This window comes from Buceros rhinoceros, unplaced genomic scaffold (assembly GCF_000710305.1).
Source record: "Buceros rhinoceros silvestris isolate BGI_N320 unplaced genomic scaffold, ASM71030v1 scaffold9428, whole genome shotgun sequence".
Classification (NCBI taxonomy): domain Eukaryota; kingdom Metazoa; phylum Chordata; class Aves; order Bucerotiformes; family Bucerotidae; genus Buceros; species Buceros rhinoceros.
This window is the reverse complement of record NW_010427804.1, coordinates 2,907-19,846: the sequence shown is the minus strand read 5'-3', so window position 1 is coordinate 19,846 and position 16,940 is coordinate 2,907. Positions and strand designations below refer to the sequence as shown.

General features: G+C 45.4%; 1 protein-coding gene across 1 annotated transcript; it reads right to left on the bottom strand.

The window, feature by feature from the left end:
* Positions 1-275: 275 nt before the first annotated feature.
* Positions 276-3,601, bottom strand: LOC104498659 (left-right determination factor 1-like). Its single transcript, XM_010142068.1, has 4 exons — positions 3,358-3,601; positions 2,088-2,319; positions 931-1,170; positions 276-615 (listed from the first exon to the last, which is right to left on the bottom strand). The coding sequence occupies exons 1-4, from the start codon at positions 3,599-3,601 to the stop codon at positions 276-278; spliced, it is 1,056 nt and encodes a 351-aa protein (XP_010140370.1).
* Between the last annotated feature and the right edge of the window lie 13,339 nt (positions 3,602-16,940).

The following is a 16,940-nucleotide window of genomic DNA, read 5'->3' as shown; positions in this document are numbered from 1 at the left end:
GGGCTCCATAGGTACCCCTCAGATAAGCGTCCGTGAAGAGGGCTGCTCCTCTGAGCCCATCCAGATGGACAGTGCCTGGAAGTGTTCCCTCTCTGCAGGCTAGCAGGGCGCGGGGGAGAGCCACGGCCCCAGTGCTGCTTGTCCTTGAGCGTGGCTATTTGGGGGTCCCTTCAGGACCTTTTGTGTTGGCCCCGTGGCTGGAGACTGGGGTGGCTCTGGGCAGGGCTGGAGGGAATCAGGGGACTGGGTGACATCCCCAGCTGGCCGTCAGCATGTCACACCGCTGCCATGCCATCTGTGACGCAGCTGCACTTCTCAATGATCATGTTGGGAAACTCGGCCGCTTCGATCTCGGTGCGGTTGCCCCTCTTGACTAGGTACATCATGGGGAGCGGCGAGCTCTCTACCACGGCACAGGCACGCTCCCCGTAGCCAAAGCGCCACAGTGGGCTGGGGGGCTGCCTGCAGCCCCCCAAGCACCGGTAAGCCTGGTACCCTGCTGGCTCGATGATCCAGTACTGCGTCCAGGAGAGCTCACGGAAGTTGACATAGTGTTTCTGCCGGCAGCAGGTGGACTTCCCCGCCACCGCCTCCTCCTTGCAGTCCCCAGGGCCCCTGCGCACCAAGGGAGAAACAAGAACTGATGCCGTAACTGGAAACCGTGAAGGTGGGAGAAATAATTCCCCCTGTTAACAGCACAGGTGAGCCTTGAGACATGAAACTTGCGTCATGCTTGGGTTTCATTTGAGTATTCAGACAACAAACATAGGAAGAGGAGAGGTGTGATTCAGCAGCAACTTTCTAACTCCTCCATTCCCAGCAGTTTACTTGTGAGGGCGAGAGCTGCCCGCCCTGGGGTGGTGCACACAGTACAACAATTCAGGGGCAAAGTTACACTGGAGACAGTACAGACAGAGTTTTCGTACATACCCATAGTCTTCCAAGTTGAGGGTGTAAAGCACCAGTTCAGGTTTGCCGAGTGCTTTGTCCTTGGGGTCCTGAGAGGTGAAACGCACGGCTTTGGCCATTTCTGAGGCATGGCTGCCTACCCTTTCTCCTTCAATCCAGACCTCCAGGAACATTGGCTCCTGCCTCTTGTTTCGCAGCCAGTAATGCACAGCCTGTGTCACATCAAAGTTCTTCCAGCCCGACTCGCGTATAGGAACCAGCCTGCATGAACAAGGGTTTGACGTTAGAGAAAAGCCCATCAGATAAAGCCCGCGCCTGCAGCACTCTTCTTGCAGCAGAATAACTTACTTCCTGCATCTTGTTGATTACACAACAATTTCTGCCGAGAGCTCTGGGCAGTTAACTCACCCCTCCAAAAGAAGCACGCAGATCTAACAGACACTGAAGGGCTAAATAAAACCCTTTGTGCCTGCTCATGTCAAGGTATTCGTTCACGCTCATACAGAAACACGGCAGTGCAGAGTGATATGCAGCCTCAGCATTGGTGACAACAGCCTGGTAAACACCGCTACTCCCAGCTGCTCCTGTCCTAGCTGCACCGGGGTCGTGAGTTTCTACCCACCCTGAAAACTGGTTTGATGTCTAAGGTTGCCTTCAAGGGTTGTAAAACTTCCACAAAGCTCAAGGCTACAGATGCCTTTTGCATAAAATACTTAAACTAGCTAATGACACGGCCAATGGGAAGAATAGCAGCAGCCAATAACCTATGTGGGTTAGAGAGTGAGAGAATTAACCAGGTGGAGGGGTTTAGAGGGTAAAATCTTAAAAGTAGCTAAGGACACGGCCAATGGAAAGAATAGCACCAGCCAGTAACCCATGTGGGTTAGAGAGTGAGAGAATTAACCAGGTGGAGGGGTTTAGAGGGGAAGACCTAGCGGCACCCAGCATTGTTTGACACAGAAATACTTTATTTCAATGAATCATCATTCACTGCAGTCTTAACCTAGTATCTGCTCTTACGAACTCATTCTGGGTTTTGAGGCTATAGAGCCTGACTCCACAGATGTGACCCCACCAGACTGACCGGAGGCACAAACACGTTATACCCGAACCTGGCCCAGAGGACCCGTACCCCAAAACTTCGGGAGTCCTGACTTCAGGAGAGGTCCCTTTCTTACCTGGAGTCTATCAGGGAGGTCCTGTTGGTACCGTCGTGCTGCCGTTGCACCCAGTACACGCTGACTCTGGCGTTGGAGACGGGCCTGTGGAACTGCTTGGCAGGCAGGTTTGCTCTGTCCAGAGGCTTTTTGAAGAGTTTCAGTTCAGCCATTGTCACTTCGCTGTTTTTAGGTATTCTGCCCTCCATGTCAAAGATCAGGTTCTGGCGCGTGGTGGTGCCAGAGAGGGCTTCTCCTGCCATGTCTGTGCGTGTTGGAAATAAAAAAGATAGTCTGTCATCGCCATCCTGGTGAGCAAAGCCCCCCACTTCCTCCACGATTATCATCACAAACACACACCTTCCATGCTCCCACATCGAGCCCTAGCGGCAGAGGCAGCCTCTAAACACACCTTTTCTAATGCATACTTAAATCAATGTCTTGCAAATTCCCTAATTCGTCTCCTATAGCTGAGTCTCTGAAACCCGGAGGAAAGAAATCTTCTATACAATTTGACCCCAAATTGAGCAAACCCCAAAAGCTATGCATCCCTTTGTGCCGTCGCTGGGCATGAAAGCAGCAAACTGCACCACCTGCAATGAAAAAGTGATTTCATTTGTTGCCCGGGGTGTTATGTATGTCTTTTGAAAGTGAAACAAGCTCGAAGTGTCCTTGTACAGACACTATTGTGTCTGTACAGCTGATTTCCTCCCTGGTATTTTTCCCAGACAATTGCCGGGGTGTTATGTATGTCTTTTGAAAGTGAAACAAGCTCGAAGTGTCCTTGTACAGACACTATTGTGTCTGTACAGCTGATTTCCTCCCTGGTATTTTTCCCAGACAATTGAAAAAAAAAAAAAGAAAGAAAAATATGGAGGGAGACTGTAACATCCCCAAAGTGGTGTGATTCCCATTAGAGGATTTTATGGAGTTCTGACCCAAAACCTGTAAGGTCTGCATGTTCTAATGACTTCTGGTTTGTTTTTTTTTTTTTTACATCGTTTTCCACCTGCCCAAATTGCTGCCTGGGTACCGAGGTTTTTCTCTTCTATCAAGCCCCAGCCTGCCTTTTCCAAGGACTGTGGGACCCTCTCTCCAGGTGCAAGGTGCTACCAGTGCGGTTAACCTTTAAGATGCTGTTACATGCATCTCTTCTACCCAGCTCAGAACCTCATTCCCCCTGTGGGTTTGCCTCTGCCCATCCTGCAGCCAGCCGAGCAGGCACGGGCAGCTTGCCCTGGCAGCGGCACAGAGCTTTGCGTGTTCCCGACAGCGACGGCAGAAACGTTACCTGCGTTGCCAGGGATCCCCCTGAGGATGCCGGCCAGGCTTGGCAAAGCTCGCCGCTTCACCCTCTGCCGCTTCAGCATGGAGAGGTATTTGTTCTTTATGTGGTCTGGGATAACCAGATCGGCCAAGTCTCTCTTATGAACTTTAGGGACCTCAGAGAGACCCAGCTGCTTCAGCAACACCTCCTTGAACCCTTCGTGGATAAACGCTTGGACCGTGACGACCAGGCAGAGCACGCAGAGCATCCGGGCGCACCTCGCATCCATTCTCTTTTGCTGATGGAGCCGCTGCCTGCCCGGCAGAGATAAAGGGGGGATCTCTCTGGGGCTGCTCTCAGCAGAGATGTGGTGGCAGGCTGCCTGAGTGGGATGGAGATCCCCTGCACCGGGGTTTTATAGCCAGCCTCGTCCCACTGGCACAACAAATTCCACAAGTGGGGACGAAGCAGAGGACTTAAAAGGATCACCCCCCTGTCAGTAGACACATGCCAGTTTAACACCTTCATCTACTACAAAGTTAATACAAGAAGGTTTAGGGGAGCTTCCAGATTCCTTCATGGGGAAGCAGTTTCCATCCTGTTTTAATTCCCTGTAAACTTTTGCCCAGAAAACCCCTGAGTGATCAGTGTCTCGTGTTCAGCCTGGGTCAGGGAGGAAACGCCTCTTCAGAGTGCATGGCTTTATGTACAGCACCGTGCGATTCTTAAAGGAAGTGTCGATCTTTACCGCAGGGGACTTGCTACCTAAAATATCAATCAGGAGGATAACGCTTTAGCTGGAAGTCCATCTTTATGGCAGGCATTAAAAAAATCATTTAAAATCTTTTTTTTGGGGGTAGGTACCGCTTTGATCTCTGAGTATTTGTATCAAGGCTATGAATCAGGGCGGTGGATCACAGCAGTTGAATGGTTTATGGCCTTTTACACCGCTTCTGAATCACAGAAGGGGGAAGATGTACAGGCCTGACATTTTAGAAAAACGTCCCATCACTCTTTATGGATTCCAGTGGGTTTCATAGTACTTGTGCTTAAAAGAAGGCAGCTCTATACAAAGGCAGATCACTCCTCAGTGAACATGAGAAACCGCCCTGCTTCTCCACAACAGGGCTGAAGAATATTGGTATTTTGAATGCTATTATCAACCACAATAGAGAGCTGTCTCTGGAGAGCAAAGCCAACGCGGAGGCTGGGGGCGGGTTGGATGACTGCCTTGAAGTCAGTCTTTAAACTTGAAGCTCACATGCTTTGCTTCCCTGGTCTTTGCTGGCATAAGATGCAAAAGCCTAATTTTTAAAACAACCCCAGGAGAAGTGAATTGAAAAAAATAAGATGTGACCGATAAAAGTGTGAGGGAGCGTGGCACTTGGGGCGGATTCTCATCCTCTCCAGTGGTAACATGCCTGAAAATACATCCAAATATCTTCAGCATCAGAAGTTCTTTGGATTTTAAATGTCTCTGTAAATGATTTAAAATTGGTCCAGTTTCATCCAGTGTCCAGGCCAAACGGTGTGTCCTCAGGGAAATCTGGCTGGAGGACCCGATGTAACAAACTTGTAGAAAAGGAGCCCATTGTGGTTCGTGCCTCATTAAAACAAGTGTCAGCGGAGGCAGCCTGTACGCAGAGAGAGGCAACGCAGCCATCTGAAAGAGCCTCACGGAACACTGTTACTGCTCCTTTCGTCTTCATAACCTTTGAGGAAACCGGTTTCCTTAAACATGACAGACCCTCCGTTAGATGTTAAAGGGGCACCTTATTTAGTTGAACTGAGTTTTAAGGCTAAAATGGAAACATAGACTACACACTAACAGTTTGTGCACAGCCCGAGGCAGCACCTTCTTTAATCTTTCCCTTTGAGTATCATCTTTCTCTGAACAAATCAGGATTTTCTGTTATATTCATTCCCAAGACACAAATAGCAGCAAAAAATATCTATTTCATTTGACTGCCTCGGCTTCAACTCATGCGAAAAACTGGTCTTGTGAAGAAGAGGAGGGAAGGGGTTTTTTGCTGAAATTTTGTGACCCTCTCAGCCCCTTAGGAAGGCTCTGTATGCCGGGCTGGTCCCTCCGGGCTGCCTCCCCAGCTACAGGCACATTAGTCGTTCTCATGGGATGGGACAAATGCAGTCACGTGATGAACTGCTCCAGAGGCTTGGGTCGCAAACTGCATCTGAGCAATGTTCAGGTGGCTGACAAATTTTCCTTCAGATAAGCTCTGTAAGTGTTGGCTAAGTCAGTTCCAGCAGTGAATTTGTTATGTTTATACAGCAACCAGTCACCTGGATAAAACTGCAGGTCATGGATTTAGAACGGTCTCTCTCATGTCAGAAGACATGATCCTGTAATCCTTTATCCATCCAATTAGTCTTCTCTCTGGAGAGTGGTCCTGCTGTGTATCGAGGACTCTTCAAAAAACCATGATAACATGAAATGAAAATGCCTGATTGCTCCCGCAGCACCCGGCTTCCCTGGATCCGGATGTGATTTCTCCTGTGGCTGATGTCTAACCCACCAGCACTCCGCGCTGTCCAATGTGTATTGGAAGATGATTTATGGGCTCCACAAGTAAAAAAAAAAAAAAAATTATTGACCAAACACAGTTGAAGCTCAGCTAAGAAGAAAACAGAGGATGTGGATTGCAGGCTTTTCACAGGAGAGTGATTATCAGGTCCAATTGGAGGATTAGCCATTCCACCTTTGTCATGCAAACAAGAAAAAGTCAGGAATTTTATAATAGCTCTTTTTTGTGTAATGTGTATTAGAACCCGTATGGCACATTCACGATGTCAAACAGAGGATTTAAAGAGGCTGCAAGGGATGAAGGATGAGCAACTCACAGTTTTAATAAAAGCCAGTTCTTAGTGAAGAGAGAATCTCTGTATTTAAGCTTTTAATTAAGCTGCAAGTGGTTCTCTAGGACATTTGCTGGGCATATCTACGCAATGGCTTTTGGGTAAATACATCCGATGGGTTCAAAGAGAAAGTGCAAAAGGCTTAGCCTAATTATGTAGCTATTATCCTGGGAAACAAGAATGTTTCAAATGTGTTTGCAGTATGTCAGTGAGGATCTGAATATTTAACTTTTCAAGATTTGAATTTCCATGGACATAATTATCTGGTATTACAAGTGGGCTCATACTAGAACAGCCTTTGCCTGAACGATGTGAAAGGGAACACCTTGGTGTGCTCCACAAATGCCCTGATCTGTGCAATGGGCTCATCCTACAGAGATGGGAGTGCATCTCTGAGTAGATTTTAGCCTGTTTTTCCCCAAAGTCAGGGTCTTTTGAATCTAGAAGCAAGGAATTAACAATAGTAGTGGTTAAGATGCAGATATAAACTTGCCAAGTTAAAAAAGAATTCAGGTAGAAGTTCTGTTTCCTACCTGTTTTCAGTCTTAAGCACACCGAGTTTTACACAGCTCACAAAACACCACGGGATCAGCTGCTCATGGGAAGTGCTGGGTTAGAGGTTTCGGAAGTGGGAGCAAGTTGCAGGCTGTGCATGAAGGCATGCCCTTCTCGCACGGCCTCACCAGCACACTCCAGCAGCCACCAGCCAGCTTAAAACCAGCACTCACGTTCACACCAGCATCTTAAACCCAGGCTACACACCTTTAAGTGGGATTCCACAGGCATCTTTGGCTTCCTCCTTGACTGTCACGGTCTGTGCCCGTGGTGGGACCCCTGTTCTTCTGCAGGGACTGGTCCTGTGTCAAAGAAGCCCAGCCAGCGAACGTGGAGCTCACCAAGCCTACCTCTGGAAAGCCACCTCACTGCCCACACACAGCATCTCAGTTTCTTTCAGTCTGGGTTTATGCCTAATTCCTTATGCCTGTCTTCTAAACAGAGACTGAGGCAAAAAAGATTTTCATTTCCTAACTCAGGAGACAGCCCATGGGTTTGCCTGCCCTCAGCGCAAGCAGGGCTGGAGGTTTGACACAGCACAACACTCGTGCCCCCACCAGAGAGACGGCCCTGTGTGTTGACATTGCTCTCGCCCTAGGAGAGAAGGGCGATGCGTGCCTCGCTCTGCCCACCCCGTGTGGCTCCAGGGACAACGCAAAATGACTAGTGGTAATTCCTCAGTCAGACTCAGTAAGCTATTCCACAGAGACAAGAACTTCCGAGAAATTGCTAAATTCCTCCGGCATGAAGAGCAAGTGAGGAGTCCAGAAGGTTATTATCACATTTGTTTGACACTTTATCTGCAAACGCCACCTGCCACCGGTCTGGTCTAGAAATGCTCTGCTTTGTACTACACTTGTTCAGTGAAAATGGCATACGCCTGCTGAAAGATACTGGGAAATTATCCTGCCAGGGCAGTGGCTTTCCATCCTCCTCTACCTCCTACTCTTTCATTAGGGCATAAATATCTTGCTCAGCGTACAGAGCCAGAATAACAGCACCCAGGACTCTGTGGGACTGGTATAGCTCACTGGAGTTTGCATGTGTGCTCCCCATGGTCTCAGCCTGCTCTGCAAGAACCTGGCACGGAAAAGCTTCCTGAGATATGCCCTGATAACACAAGACACCCAGCTTTTATCTGACTCCCAGAGCCAGACTGAAAACAGCAGAGCCACTCGGTGTAGGGTTTTGATCTGCATTAAATCCTTTCTGCTGCTTCTGATTTGTTCCAAAAATTCGGTCATGCTAATTTTTCTGCCAAAGGGCTTTGTGCTCGATCAGGTATCACCTGACTTACCAGTCCTTACATATGCATTTCCATGCATCCTCCCCCAGTGAGCATAAAATCGTAAAATGGACTTTATGTCCATACTGTGAACTCTGGCTGATATGATTTTAGGAAATACAACCTCGTGTGTCATGTCTGAGCTGAACCATGTTTACTCCGACCTGATCTCATACCAAAGACACTGCAGCCACAGCCTCAGTCCCTACTGTTTGCTCTGCCTGCCAGCTAAGGAGCCAGTTTCAGGAGCCAGTTTTGTGGTGCAAACAATCATCTGCAAGAGCAGAAGTTATTAAATTCTTTTAATCTAGGCAAGGATGCGAGCCTGCTTTTCCTCACCACCCGTCTAGGCCAGACTGGACAGGCCATCTCCAATGGAAATATCTTACAGGTCACACATCCCGTGGGTCCCTCTCGCACATGCTGGTGGTGATGCTCCAGGCAGCGATGGGGATAATGTTCGCTTAAGCGTCTATCCCACCATGTAAAGTACAAACTGAATTTTATCTGAGAGAGATGCTGCAATTCTAGGTTGATCCTGAGCTCTGTTCCTGCCACTTCTGGTGCTCTGTTATCTTAGATTGCATCGACTTCAGCGTGCCTTCCGCAGGCAGGCTTCTGCTTTCACTCTCAGGCTTGTTTTGGTTAAATGGCCCAGACAAAAGGCTGCCTGTTTGAAGAGGAATGGATAAAACGTCCAAAGTCTCACCATGTCCTTGGTCAGCTGATGTCAGCTGGCTTGCTTGCAGGGTTTGTGTTGGCAGTATTTGCAAAGTGCCAGTGTTCTGGAAGAAAAAGAGACCTCCAAGAATTTTTTTTTTTCTTTACAGAAAAGCAAACACAACTGTTTAAATACAGCTTTTTCTGTCCCCTCAGCAGGCTCCTCCCCACCGCCCTAGACTGTGCTTTGTGTGTAGCTGGGGAAGCAGGATTTGTTACCACTCTGATGGCTACAGAAAAGGCTGCTAGCAAAAAAAACTCAGCAAAAATTTGCTGACAATTAGCAAATGCTGTTGAATAAGCATACATCCCTAAATTGCTTGCTTTACACAACAGCCTGCTTCATTAAGGAATATCCCCACTACTGAGAGACAGCTGTATTTTGTAGGAGCACTGCTTAACTGTCTAATAAGAACCCATTCATCTGACCAGTTAAAATGCTCCTTTTTTTGTTTGTTTGCTTGCTTTTTCTTTGCATCTATGTGTTTACACCATAAAAGGTTACAAGCTTTTTTTAAAAGTATGGTTCTCCTGCCTTAGTGATGCGAGTGAGAGGCCAGGCAGGGTCGGTGAAGCTCTGAGAGGCTTGGTGGGGCTTGCTGCTGAGCTGGGCTTTAACCAATGTGCTCCAGCGAATGCCACCATGAGGGTCCAGTGTGCCACCCCCTCAGCTGTCTGCCTTACAGCACATCTGTCCAGCAGAAGGAAACCTGTGTGTGAGGGAGGTGTCAGGCACGCTGGAGCAAAATGTGGCAGCTGAAGGTTTTAACGCACATGGTTCTACCAAGGGAGCTGAGCTCCATGTCGACACAGCTTTCAAGCCTAACAGACTTCTGAAAACTTGGCCCACATCTACCAATATAAGCTGGCAGTGTGCCCAGGTGGCCAAGAAGGCCAACGGCCTCCTGGCTCGTATCAGCAATAGTGTGGCCAGCAGGAGCAGGGAAGGGATTGTTCCCCTCAGCACAGATGAGGCCACACCTTGAACACCGTGTCCGGTTTTGGCCCCTCACTACAAGAAGGACACTGAGGTGCTGGAGTGTGTCCAGAGAAGGGCAACGAAGCTGGTGAAGGGTCTTGAGCACAGTCTTATGAGGAACAGCTGAGGGAACTGGGGTTGTTTATTCTGGAGGAAAGGAGACTCAGGGGAGACCTTATCACTCTCTTCAGCTACCAGAAAGGAGCCTGTAGTGAGATGGGTGTTGGTCTTTTCTCCCAAGTAACAACCAATAGGACAAGAGGAAATGGCCTTAAGTTGTGGCAGATGAGGTTTGGATTGGGTAATGGGGAAAACTTATTCACCAGAAGAGTGAAGCACCGAAACAGGCTGCCCAGGGAAGTGGTGGAGTCACCATTTGTGCAGGTATTTGGAAAACATGCAGATGTGGTGTTTAGTGATATGGTGGTGACTTGGCAGTGCAGGGTTAATGGTTGGACTTGATGATCTCAAAAAGGTCTTTTCCAGCCTGAATGATTCTACATCTCATACCCCTTACAGATTCTGTACCAAGCTTGTGTAACTAGTGGCCAATGTCCCCGTTTTCCTATCATGCTAGTACACTTGGAGTACTACCCATATTGCATCTGTGGCAGTGAGTAGCCTGGCTCAATTATGGATTGCATTTCCTCCACTTAATGTTTGCAAAATAGTAATTAGTTAGTGCAGTGCAAAAAAGAAAATTACAAAACCAAGTGCAAGATTGTAGAAGATGAAATTAAGTCATAACCTGCTCAGAGATTACACGATAGAATTGATAAATACTTTAGACTTCTCTAATTTGGCACATCAGATGAAGTGTGCCCAAAGGCTTCTGTTAGTCCTCATTATTTAAAATGAACTTGGGCAGTGCTTTGGCAAATACATTGATCGGGAAAAAAGATACCTGAAACCACCGGAAAATGAGCTGAGCAGCTTACATAGTGGTTTTCCATCTGTAACATCTGCTGCTAAGGTGACTTCAGGGCTGTTGCATGTCCATAGGTTTTACACCATGAAGCCTAGATGTATTCAGTTTCAAAATAATTGCCTGCACGTGGCTTTTTCCTTGATGTGAACAGCACACTAGCGCCATGATCAAAAGGATGATGAAGTGGAATTCTGAACGGGTCCAGCAACAACACCAGACCTGCCTGCCTGAGCTCTGGGTGAGCTGGGCCGTACTGAGCGAGGATGTCTGAGAGTTTCTGGGGGGCCAGGAGATTCAAGAGGTACAAAGCAATATTTTTGGAAATAATAATCTGGATCAGACTATAACCCCTCATCCTGATGCTTTATGTTAATTCTTTTCAAACAGAAAGAGCCAGGCTCAACTGCCTGTAAAAGTTGCATCAAACTTTGCAGGCATCTTTCCTTTGTCTTCAGAGTTCTGCCTTCTCTTCTGAGGATGGTCTTAAAAGGCCATTTGAGTATTTGAAATGCATTTTTAAAGATTTTTGATTTGTTAATAAAATTCCAAATCGTTAACATTAACTAATTTTTGAAAACCTAGTGAGCCGTTTATTATTTATGCTGATTTACTATTTATCCTGTTCATTCCATTCTCCTTCTGTCTAGATTGGGCACCTTGTTGGGCACCTTCAAGAACTGCATAATAACAAATATCAAAATAGCCCCCTAATTTTCTTTTGCCTTCAAACAATGCTGCAGTGTTCAGAAAGGAGGGTGTCTGGACTGACTGCTTCTACTCAAGCAGTTACTACAAAGCTGTTTTCACTTAAGTATTTATACCACTGTTGTATTGCTTTTGTAGCTTTTTTGGTATGTTATTACTTTTTAATGAAAAAGTCTTCAGTAGGAAAAATACAGTTCCTTGTGTATTTGGCTCCAAAACAGAACACAAAGGGGTATTTCACTTCATGGCACAGGTTAAATTATGTAATTTCCTGCCATGTGCCCATATCTATGTAAACAAGGGGCATAAAGTCTCGGATTTAACATGCCCCTTGTAAAGAGTAAAATAAAGCCGTGTGATCTGACTAGTTTTAATCCTTTTAGCATTCATGCAACAGGACCCTGGGAGATGCATCATGATCATTTGATTTTAAAAGGGAATCTAGCCACACTTGGCCAAGTCACTTAAAGCGTGAAACACAAACTTTAGGGTGGGGTTTTTTTTTTGCTGTTGTTGTTTTTCTTTTCTTACCTAGCCATTTGCTTATTCAAAAGCATGAGTCCAGGAACGGCCAACATTTCCACATAGCAACCACATGCATTTTTGAACCTTAACTTTGGATTCAACACCGGAACCTGCGGGAAATGCCACGCATTTGAAGCTGGTATCTGTCAGCTTTCCAGGCTGAATAACCATAGTATGGACATGATGACTAAAAATTTGTTTTATTTATGCAGAACAGCTGTTAGCTTCAGCAGTTACCAGCGCAGAGCGCAGGGTCTTTTGACAAATCGTACATATGGAGAAGATTTTCAAAGGCACAAAAAGGAATTCAGAATCCATTTTTCATTGATTTCAGCAAAACTTGGGTGCCTAGTCCCTCTTCTCTGCTTTGATTCTAAAGTAAAGGAATATTTTACCTCTGTGATTGCAAAACTAGCGAAAAATTACTATAATCAGAGCAGAGACATAGATGACCTGGGAATTACTTTGAGACACTTCCTTGGTTTGACCAGATCCGTTAGAACAACTCAAAGGCAGACCACAGGAAAAGAGTGTTTTCAATGAAGTTCAGGTTCTGCAAATCCAAAGGAAGGGATCTGACAATTATGATGTGCAACAGGCTTGAAAGACTGGCTCTTAAAACACTTCAGAGACTGCACCGCTTGGTTTGTCCATTGTGGTAGGAGAGCTTACCTCTGGACTTCACCGTGTTCCTGGGCTGCTCTTAACTCTTAAAAACATGCTGTCCTAAATAAGAAAATGCTCTGAGTCATAATGGAACACAAAAACATACTATTGCCTGGGCTTACCTTCAAACCGATCCTGAAACTGCAGCTAGTAGTTGTCTTGTTTCCCAAGGAAAGCGGATGGGAACCGATTTCTTAACACAGTTTCACGTCCTCTGAAAAATGCTCTCTTTGTGATAATTTGAACAATAAATTCAAGGTCTTACACTGACATATGAAACCCTTCTAATCTTCACTGGAACTACAGTGCAAAGGAACTACAATCAGCCTGGCTTGCTGTCCCCCAGAGCAGCTGGCAATCTGGGGCCTTACACCTTAGGTCTGCTCATCTCAGGGCTCCACCTGCAACAGTGCCAGCTTACACCTACTGTCTCAGCTGTGCCTCTGGAGTCCCAGGATCTGATCCACACAGGCTGTAAAAGAAAAGCTGCACTATGTTGTGAAGGCAGAAATAGCTGGCCCAAGTGCTCCTGTGCAACACGGACCCTCTCTTCTGCTCTGCTCTGGAGCCCACCTCACTCCAGAAACTCCCACAAAGCAGCTGTGCCACTTTGCAGGACCTGCTTTTAGCCCTTCCCAAATTAATTCTGATTACTCACTCCATTATAATCTAGCATATATTCTGAATATATAAACATCTGCTTTACTGAATCTGAATATATAAACATCTGCTGTACGGAATATCAATAGGAAGGGAGAGCTGAAGAGGTTTGGGCTCTCTCCCCAGTTCTGTTCCTGAGCCAGGATAATGACCTTGAGCAAACTGCCTCGGCCAAAATCTTCAAGTCCATATTTAGACACCAAAATAAATAATCTAATTTTCAGAGGCACCAACCAACCACAGCTTCTGTCAACAAAACCCTAATCACCAATGGACTCTAACCATTACTGTACATAAGGTATCTCGGTAAAACAAGAGATATTCCTCTTGCCATCTGTTACTGCTTACTTACAGGGAGGAAAGCTCTCCTTTTATCCATAGATCACCCATGTGTTTCAGCTCAGCTTGCAGTGACTACATTACTTTCTCTTTTTACACAGATCAGGCCACACTCTCACCCTTGAGGCAATGTCAAACATGCCAAGCGCAGCTGGAAGACATGCGAAGGAATATCTTTATACCCTCCGCGTACATTTGACAGGAGAAAGATGGAACAGAAAGAAAAGAAAGTGATTCAAAGAAAACAAAATCATCACAAAAAAGGAAATATGAGAAAAGATGAATGCAAGGAGGAAAGAAACTATTACAGAAAGAGGAATGAAAGATAGGGTAGGGAGGGATGAGAATGGGAAAGTCAGAAGGAATGGTGATAGTATGCCCAACAGGTGATCACATGATAAGGGATGGCCAGAATTTAGACAACTCTTCTGCCTCCTTAAAGTGGAGGTGCCAGAAAGTGCCTGCAAGGACCCGCATGGCTCAAGCAGCAGTCACACACTTGGAACATTGCTGCATGCTGCAGCACCCCACCATTTCCAGTCACGCTCTAGTAAAGCTAGGCCTTGGGTGCAGGACCTTCTTTGCTGGCAAAAGCCACGCTGCCCTTTGTCATGGCTGTTTGCCGTTGCAACGGCTCTTCTCGGCTTCCTGCTTAAGCCACTTTGCATCCTGTCACCAATCTGCCCCGGACACTTGCACCTCACACACCTGGCACCTGGCCCCCTGCTTAGGCTCACCAGGATCATCCTGCTGTCGTTAGTGTCCCCTCATGCTCGCTGGCTGCGGCACGTATCTGCAAAGGAGCCAAGTCACTGCTGCAGTGGAAAATGTAACACGGACCTTCTCAGCTCTTTGCAAAGCCAAAACCTGAATTTAACAGATGAGGATTATTTCTAAAGGCTGAGACATACAAATCTACAGAGGCAGTTATTGGTGTGACTCCTAGGCAGAACACAGAAGCTCATAAAGTATAATTTCTTTCTGCTGCTTTGGGTTTGCTTTGAGTTAACCTGAGACTAAAATAAAATCAAAGCTCTTTGAAATCTTCAATCTGTACTTTGGTTTTTTTTTTTCATCTATAAATCCAGAAGTGGGAACTTCTGCCCAAGGGAAAAAAAGATTACTCATTTAAAATGTCCTTTAAAAATTATTAAATCCAGATTTCTATTAAAATATATTCTTATTTTTTTTAAAAATACTTATTTAAAGTTTAACCACCTATATTAAGACCTAAGCTTTTAGCTCTTTAAAAGTATTGTAAGTTATATTTACACAAGCTCAAGTAGCGTGTTTGATGATGACATTTTAAGAGAAGTCAAGCCAGTGAACCCGGAAGGGTCATCACCAAGTCCTCGGAACCCAGTTCTTAAGTCTAAAAGCTGCTGAACTCTCTGGAATCTTTGCAGACAAAGAGTGGATAAAGCAGACCAACTAGTTTAACGACTAGTTTGCTTAAAGTTGTCAAACTGAACAGTATTTGGGAGAACGAAAGAAAGAGAAAAAGAATGAAAGGAAGAAAGAAAGAGAGAAAGAAAGAAAAGAGTGAAAGAAAGAAAAAGAGAGAGAGAAAGAAAAGAGAAAAAGAGTGAAAGAGAGAAAGAAAGAAAGAAAAAAGAAAAAAGAAAGAAAAAGAGAAAGAGAGATCTAGCTTTCCTCTTCCAATCTATTCTGATCAAAACTGAGATTTGAGAATTTACTTTCAGTCCAAGGTTCCAGCAAACCCTGCTGACTTGACCTCCAATGGTTTGCACGGCAAGATCTGGAGTGTTTTGTGACTCCTGCACACGCAAGCACACAGCTTTCTGCCCCAGGGAGAGCAGAACACAAGGTGAGGATGGTGAGGTCTGTCCAGGTCTCATCCCAGCACTGTGGCAACAAGAGCTACTATGTATGGCTGGAATGCTACAGAGACAGAGGCTCTTGAGGACACCAGAGTTCCTCACTAAAACTGAGGTTGATCTTGCCCAAGAACAGGAACACGTTACAAGCTGTTAGTGGTTTGATATTTTACACTGGTGACAAATACACCCGCTTCCTGATTCACCTAAATCCGATGGGTCATGTGGCCAGGTGTTGTCCTCTCCGGTGGGAAAGACCAGATTGTGACAGATGGTTTCTCCATCTCGCTCGCTCTCAGGCTGCTGCATTAATTATGGTTAGTGCTATGCCACCTATGAATTAACTCCCTTCAGCTTCTATACCCACGGGATTAACGCATAGATAGACATTAACATAATATGTATATTCACAAAACAATGAAGTCATCCATATTTCACATCACCTTGTCCTAGTTTTGTACCCAGGTGTGTCAATCTACAGCAGTTGTATTTCGACAAACTAATAATAAACCTAAAAGTGCTATATATCAGCAAGAGATTCTCCACAGCAGCCACTATCCACAAAACAGAGGTTTAAAATCTCACCCTGTGCACAGATCAGCGATAAGGAAGTCCATGCATTGCCCCCTGGTAAGGCATAGGCCTGTCCTAGCCCAGGCAGTGGTTTAGCAGTGGTTGCAGTTGGGTTTGGCAGTGTTTACAGCATCATTTATATAGTGTATATATAGTATATATTGTGCTTATATGTGGAGTACCAGTGCAGAAGCCGAGGAGCACTCACACCCTTTAGTCATAACCAGGACAATCAAAAACAATGAGCTCTGCATACAAACCAAGGACAATAATTCACCATTTCATAAATCAAGATTAAATGCAAAATGTGTTGTAATAAGCTTACTTTTTTCTCTGAACATTTCTCCCCTACTTTTCATTATTGCTATTTTAGATGCAGTCACTTGTGCATTTTAGTATTTCCAGTTTTAATCCAAATATGACATGACTAAGATCATGAGAAAAATTAATCATGCTCAAGCAATGCTCCATTCACCATTTCCTATCTGACACAAAATATAAATAAAAAGCAAGGCAAGTTTCTACCGTATATGGCTAGTCAATTTTCTTGATTAATAGAAATACATTCCAGCTTTAATGCAAGGCTATTTCTACCTCAAAAATCAACAAATCATCTGTAAGTGAGAAGCAGCACTATAAAAATAATGAGTAAGTATGGAGAGAAACCAAGTGTAGATTGTTAATTTAAATCAGCAGTTGCTGCTGGCTTACTTGTATTATGATTATAGTTCATTTAAATCTGTCTATCTGCCTATAGATTTCTATTTGCTTGCTTTTATTATACACATATTAATGCTCAGGCCTTTCAAAGGAATGACTACACTAAGTCCTTTGGAATATTGATTGCTAGATGAAGGCAAAGATTAAAATATAGCGAAGGGCTGCCAGGCTAGAAGCTTGAATTAAATCCATTAAGATATATTTGAATAGGCTGATAAGTAAGGAGCGGCAAGCTGGGAT

Bases quoted from the DNA above. Each gene is read 5' to 3' on its own strand.
- LOC104498659 (XM_010142068.1), bottom strand. From the start codon at position 3,601: ATGCTCTGCGTGCTCTGCCTGGTCGTCACGGTCCAAGCGTTTATCCAC. The intron at 2,320-3,357 runs GTAACGTTTCTG...ACATGGCAGGAG, and splicing joins GGGGATCCCTGGCAACGCAG to AAGCCCTCTCTGGCACCACC. The intron at 616-930 runs GTATGTACGAAA...CTTGGTGCGCAG, and splicing joins CTCAACTTGGAAGACTATGG to GGGCCCTGGGGACTGCAAGG.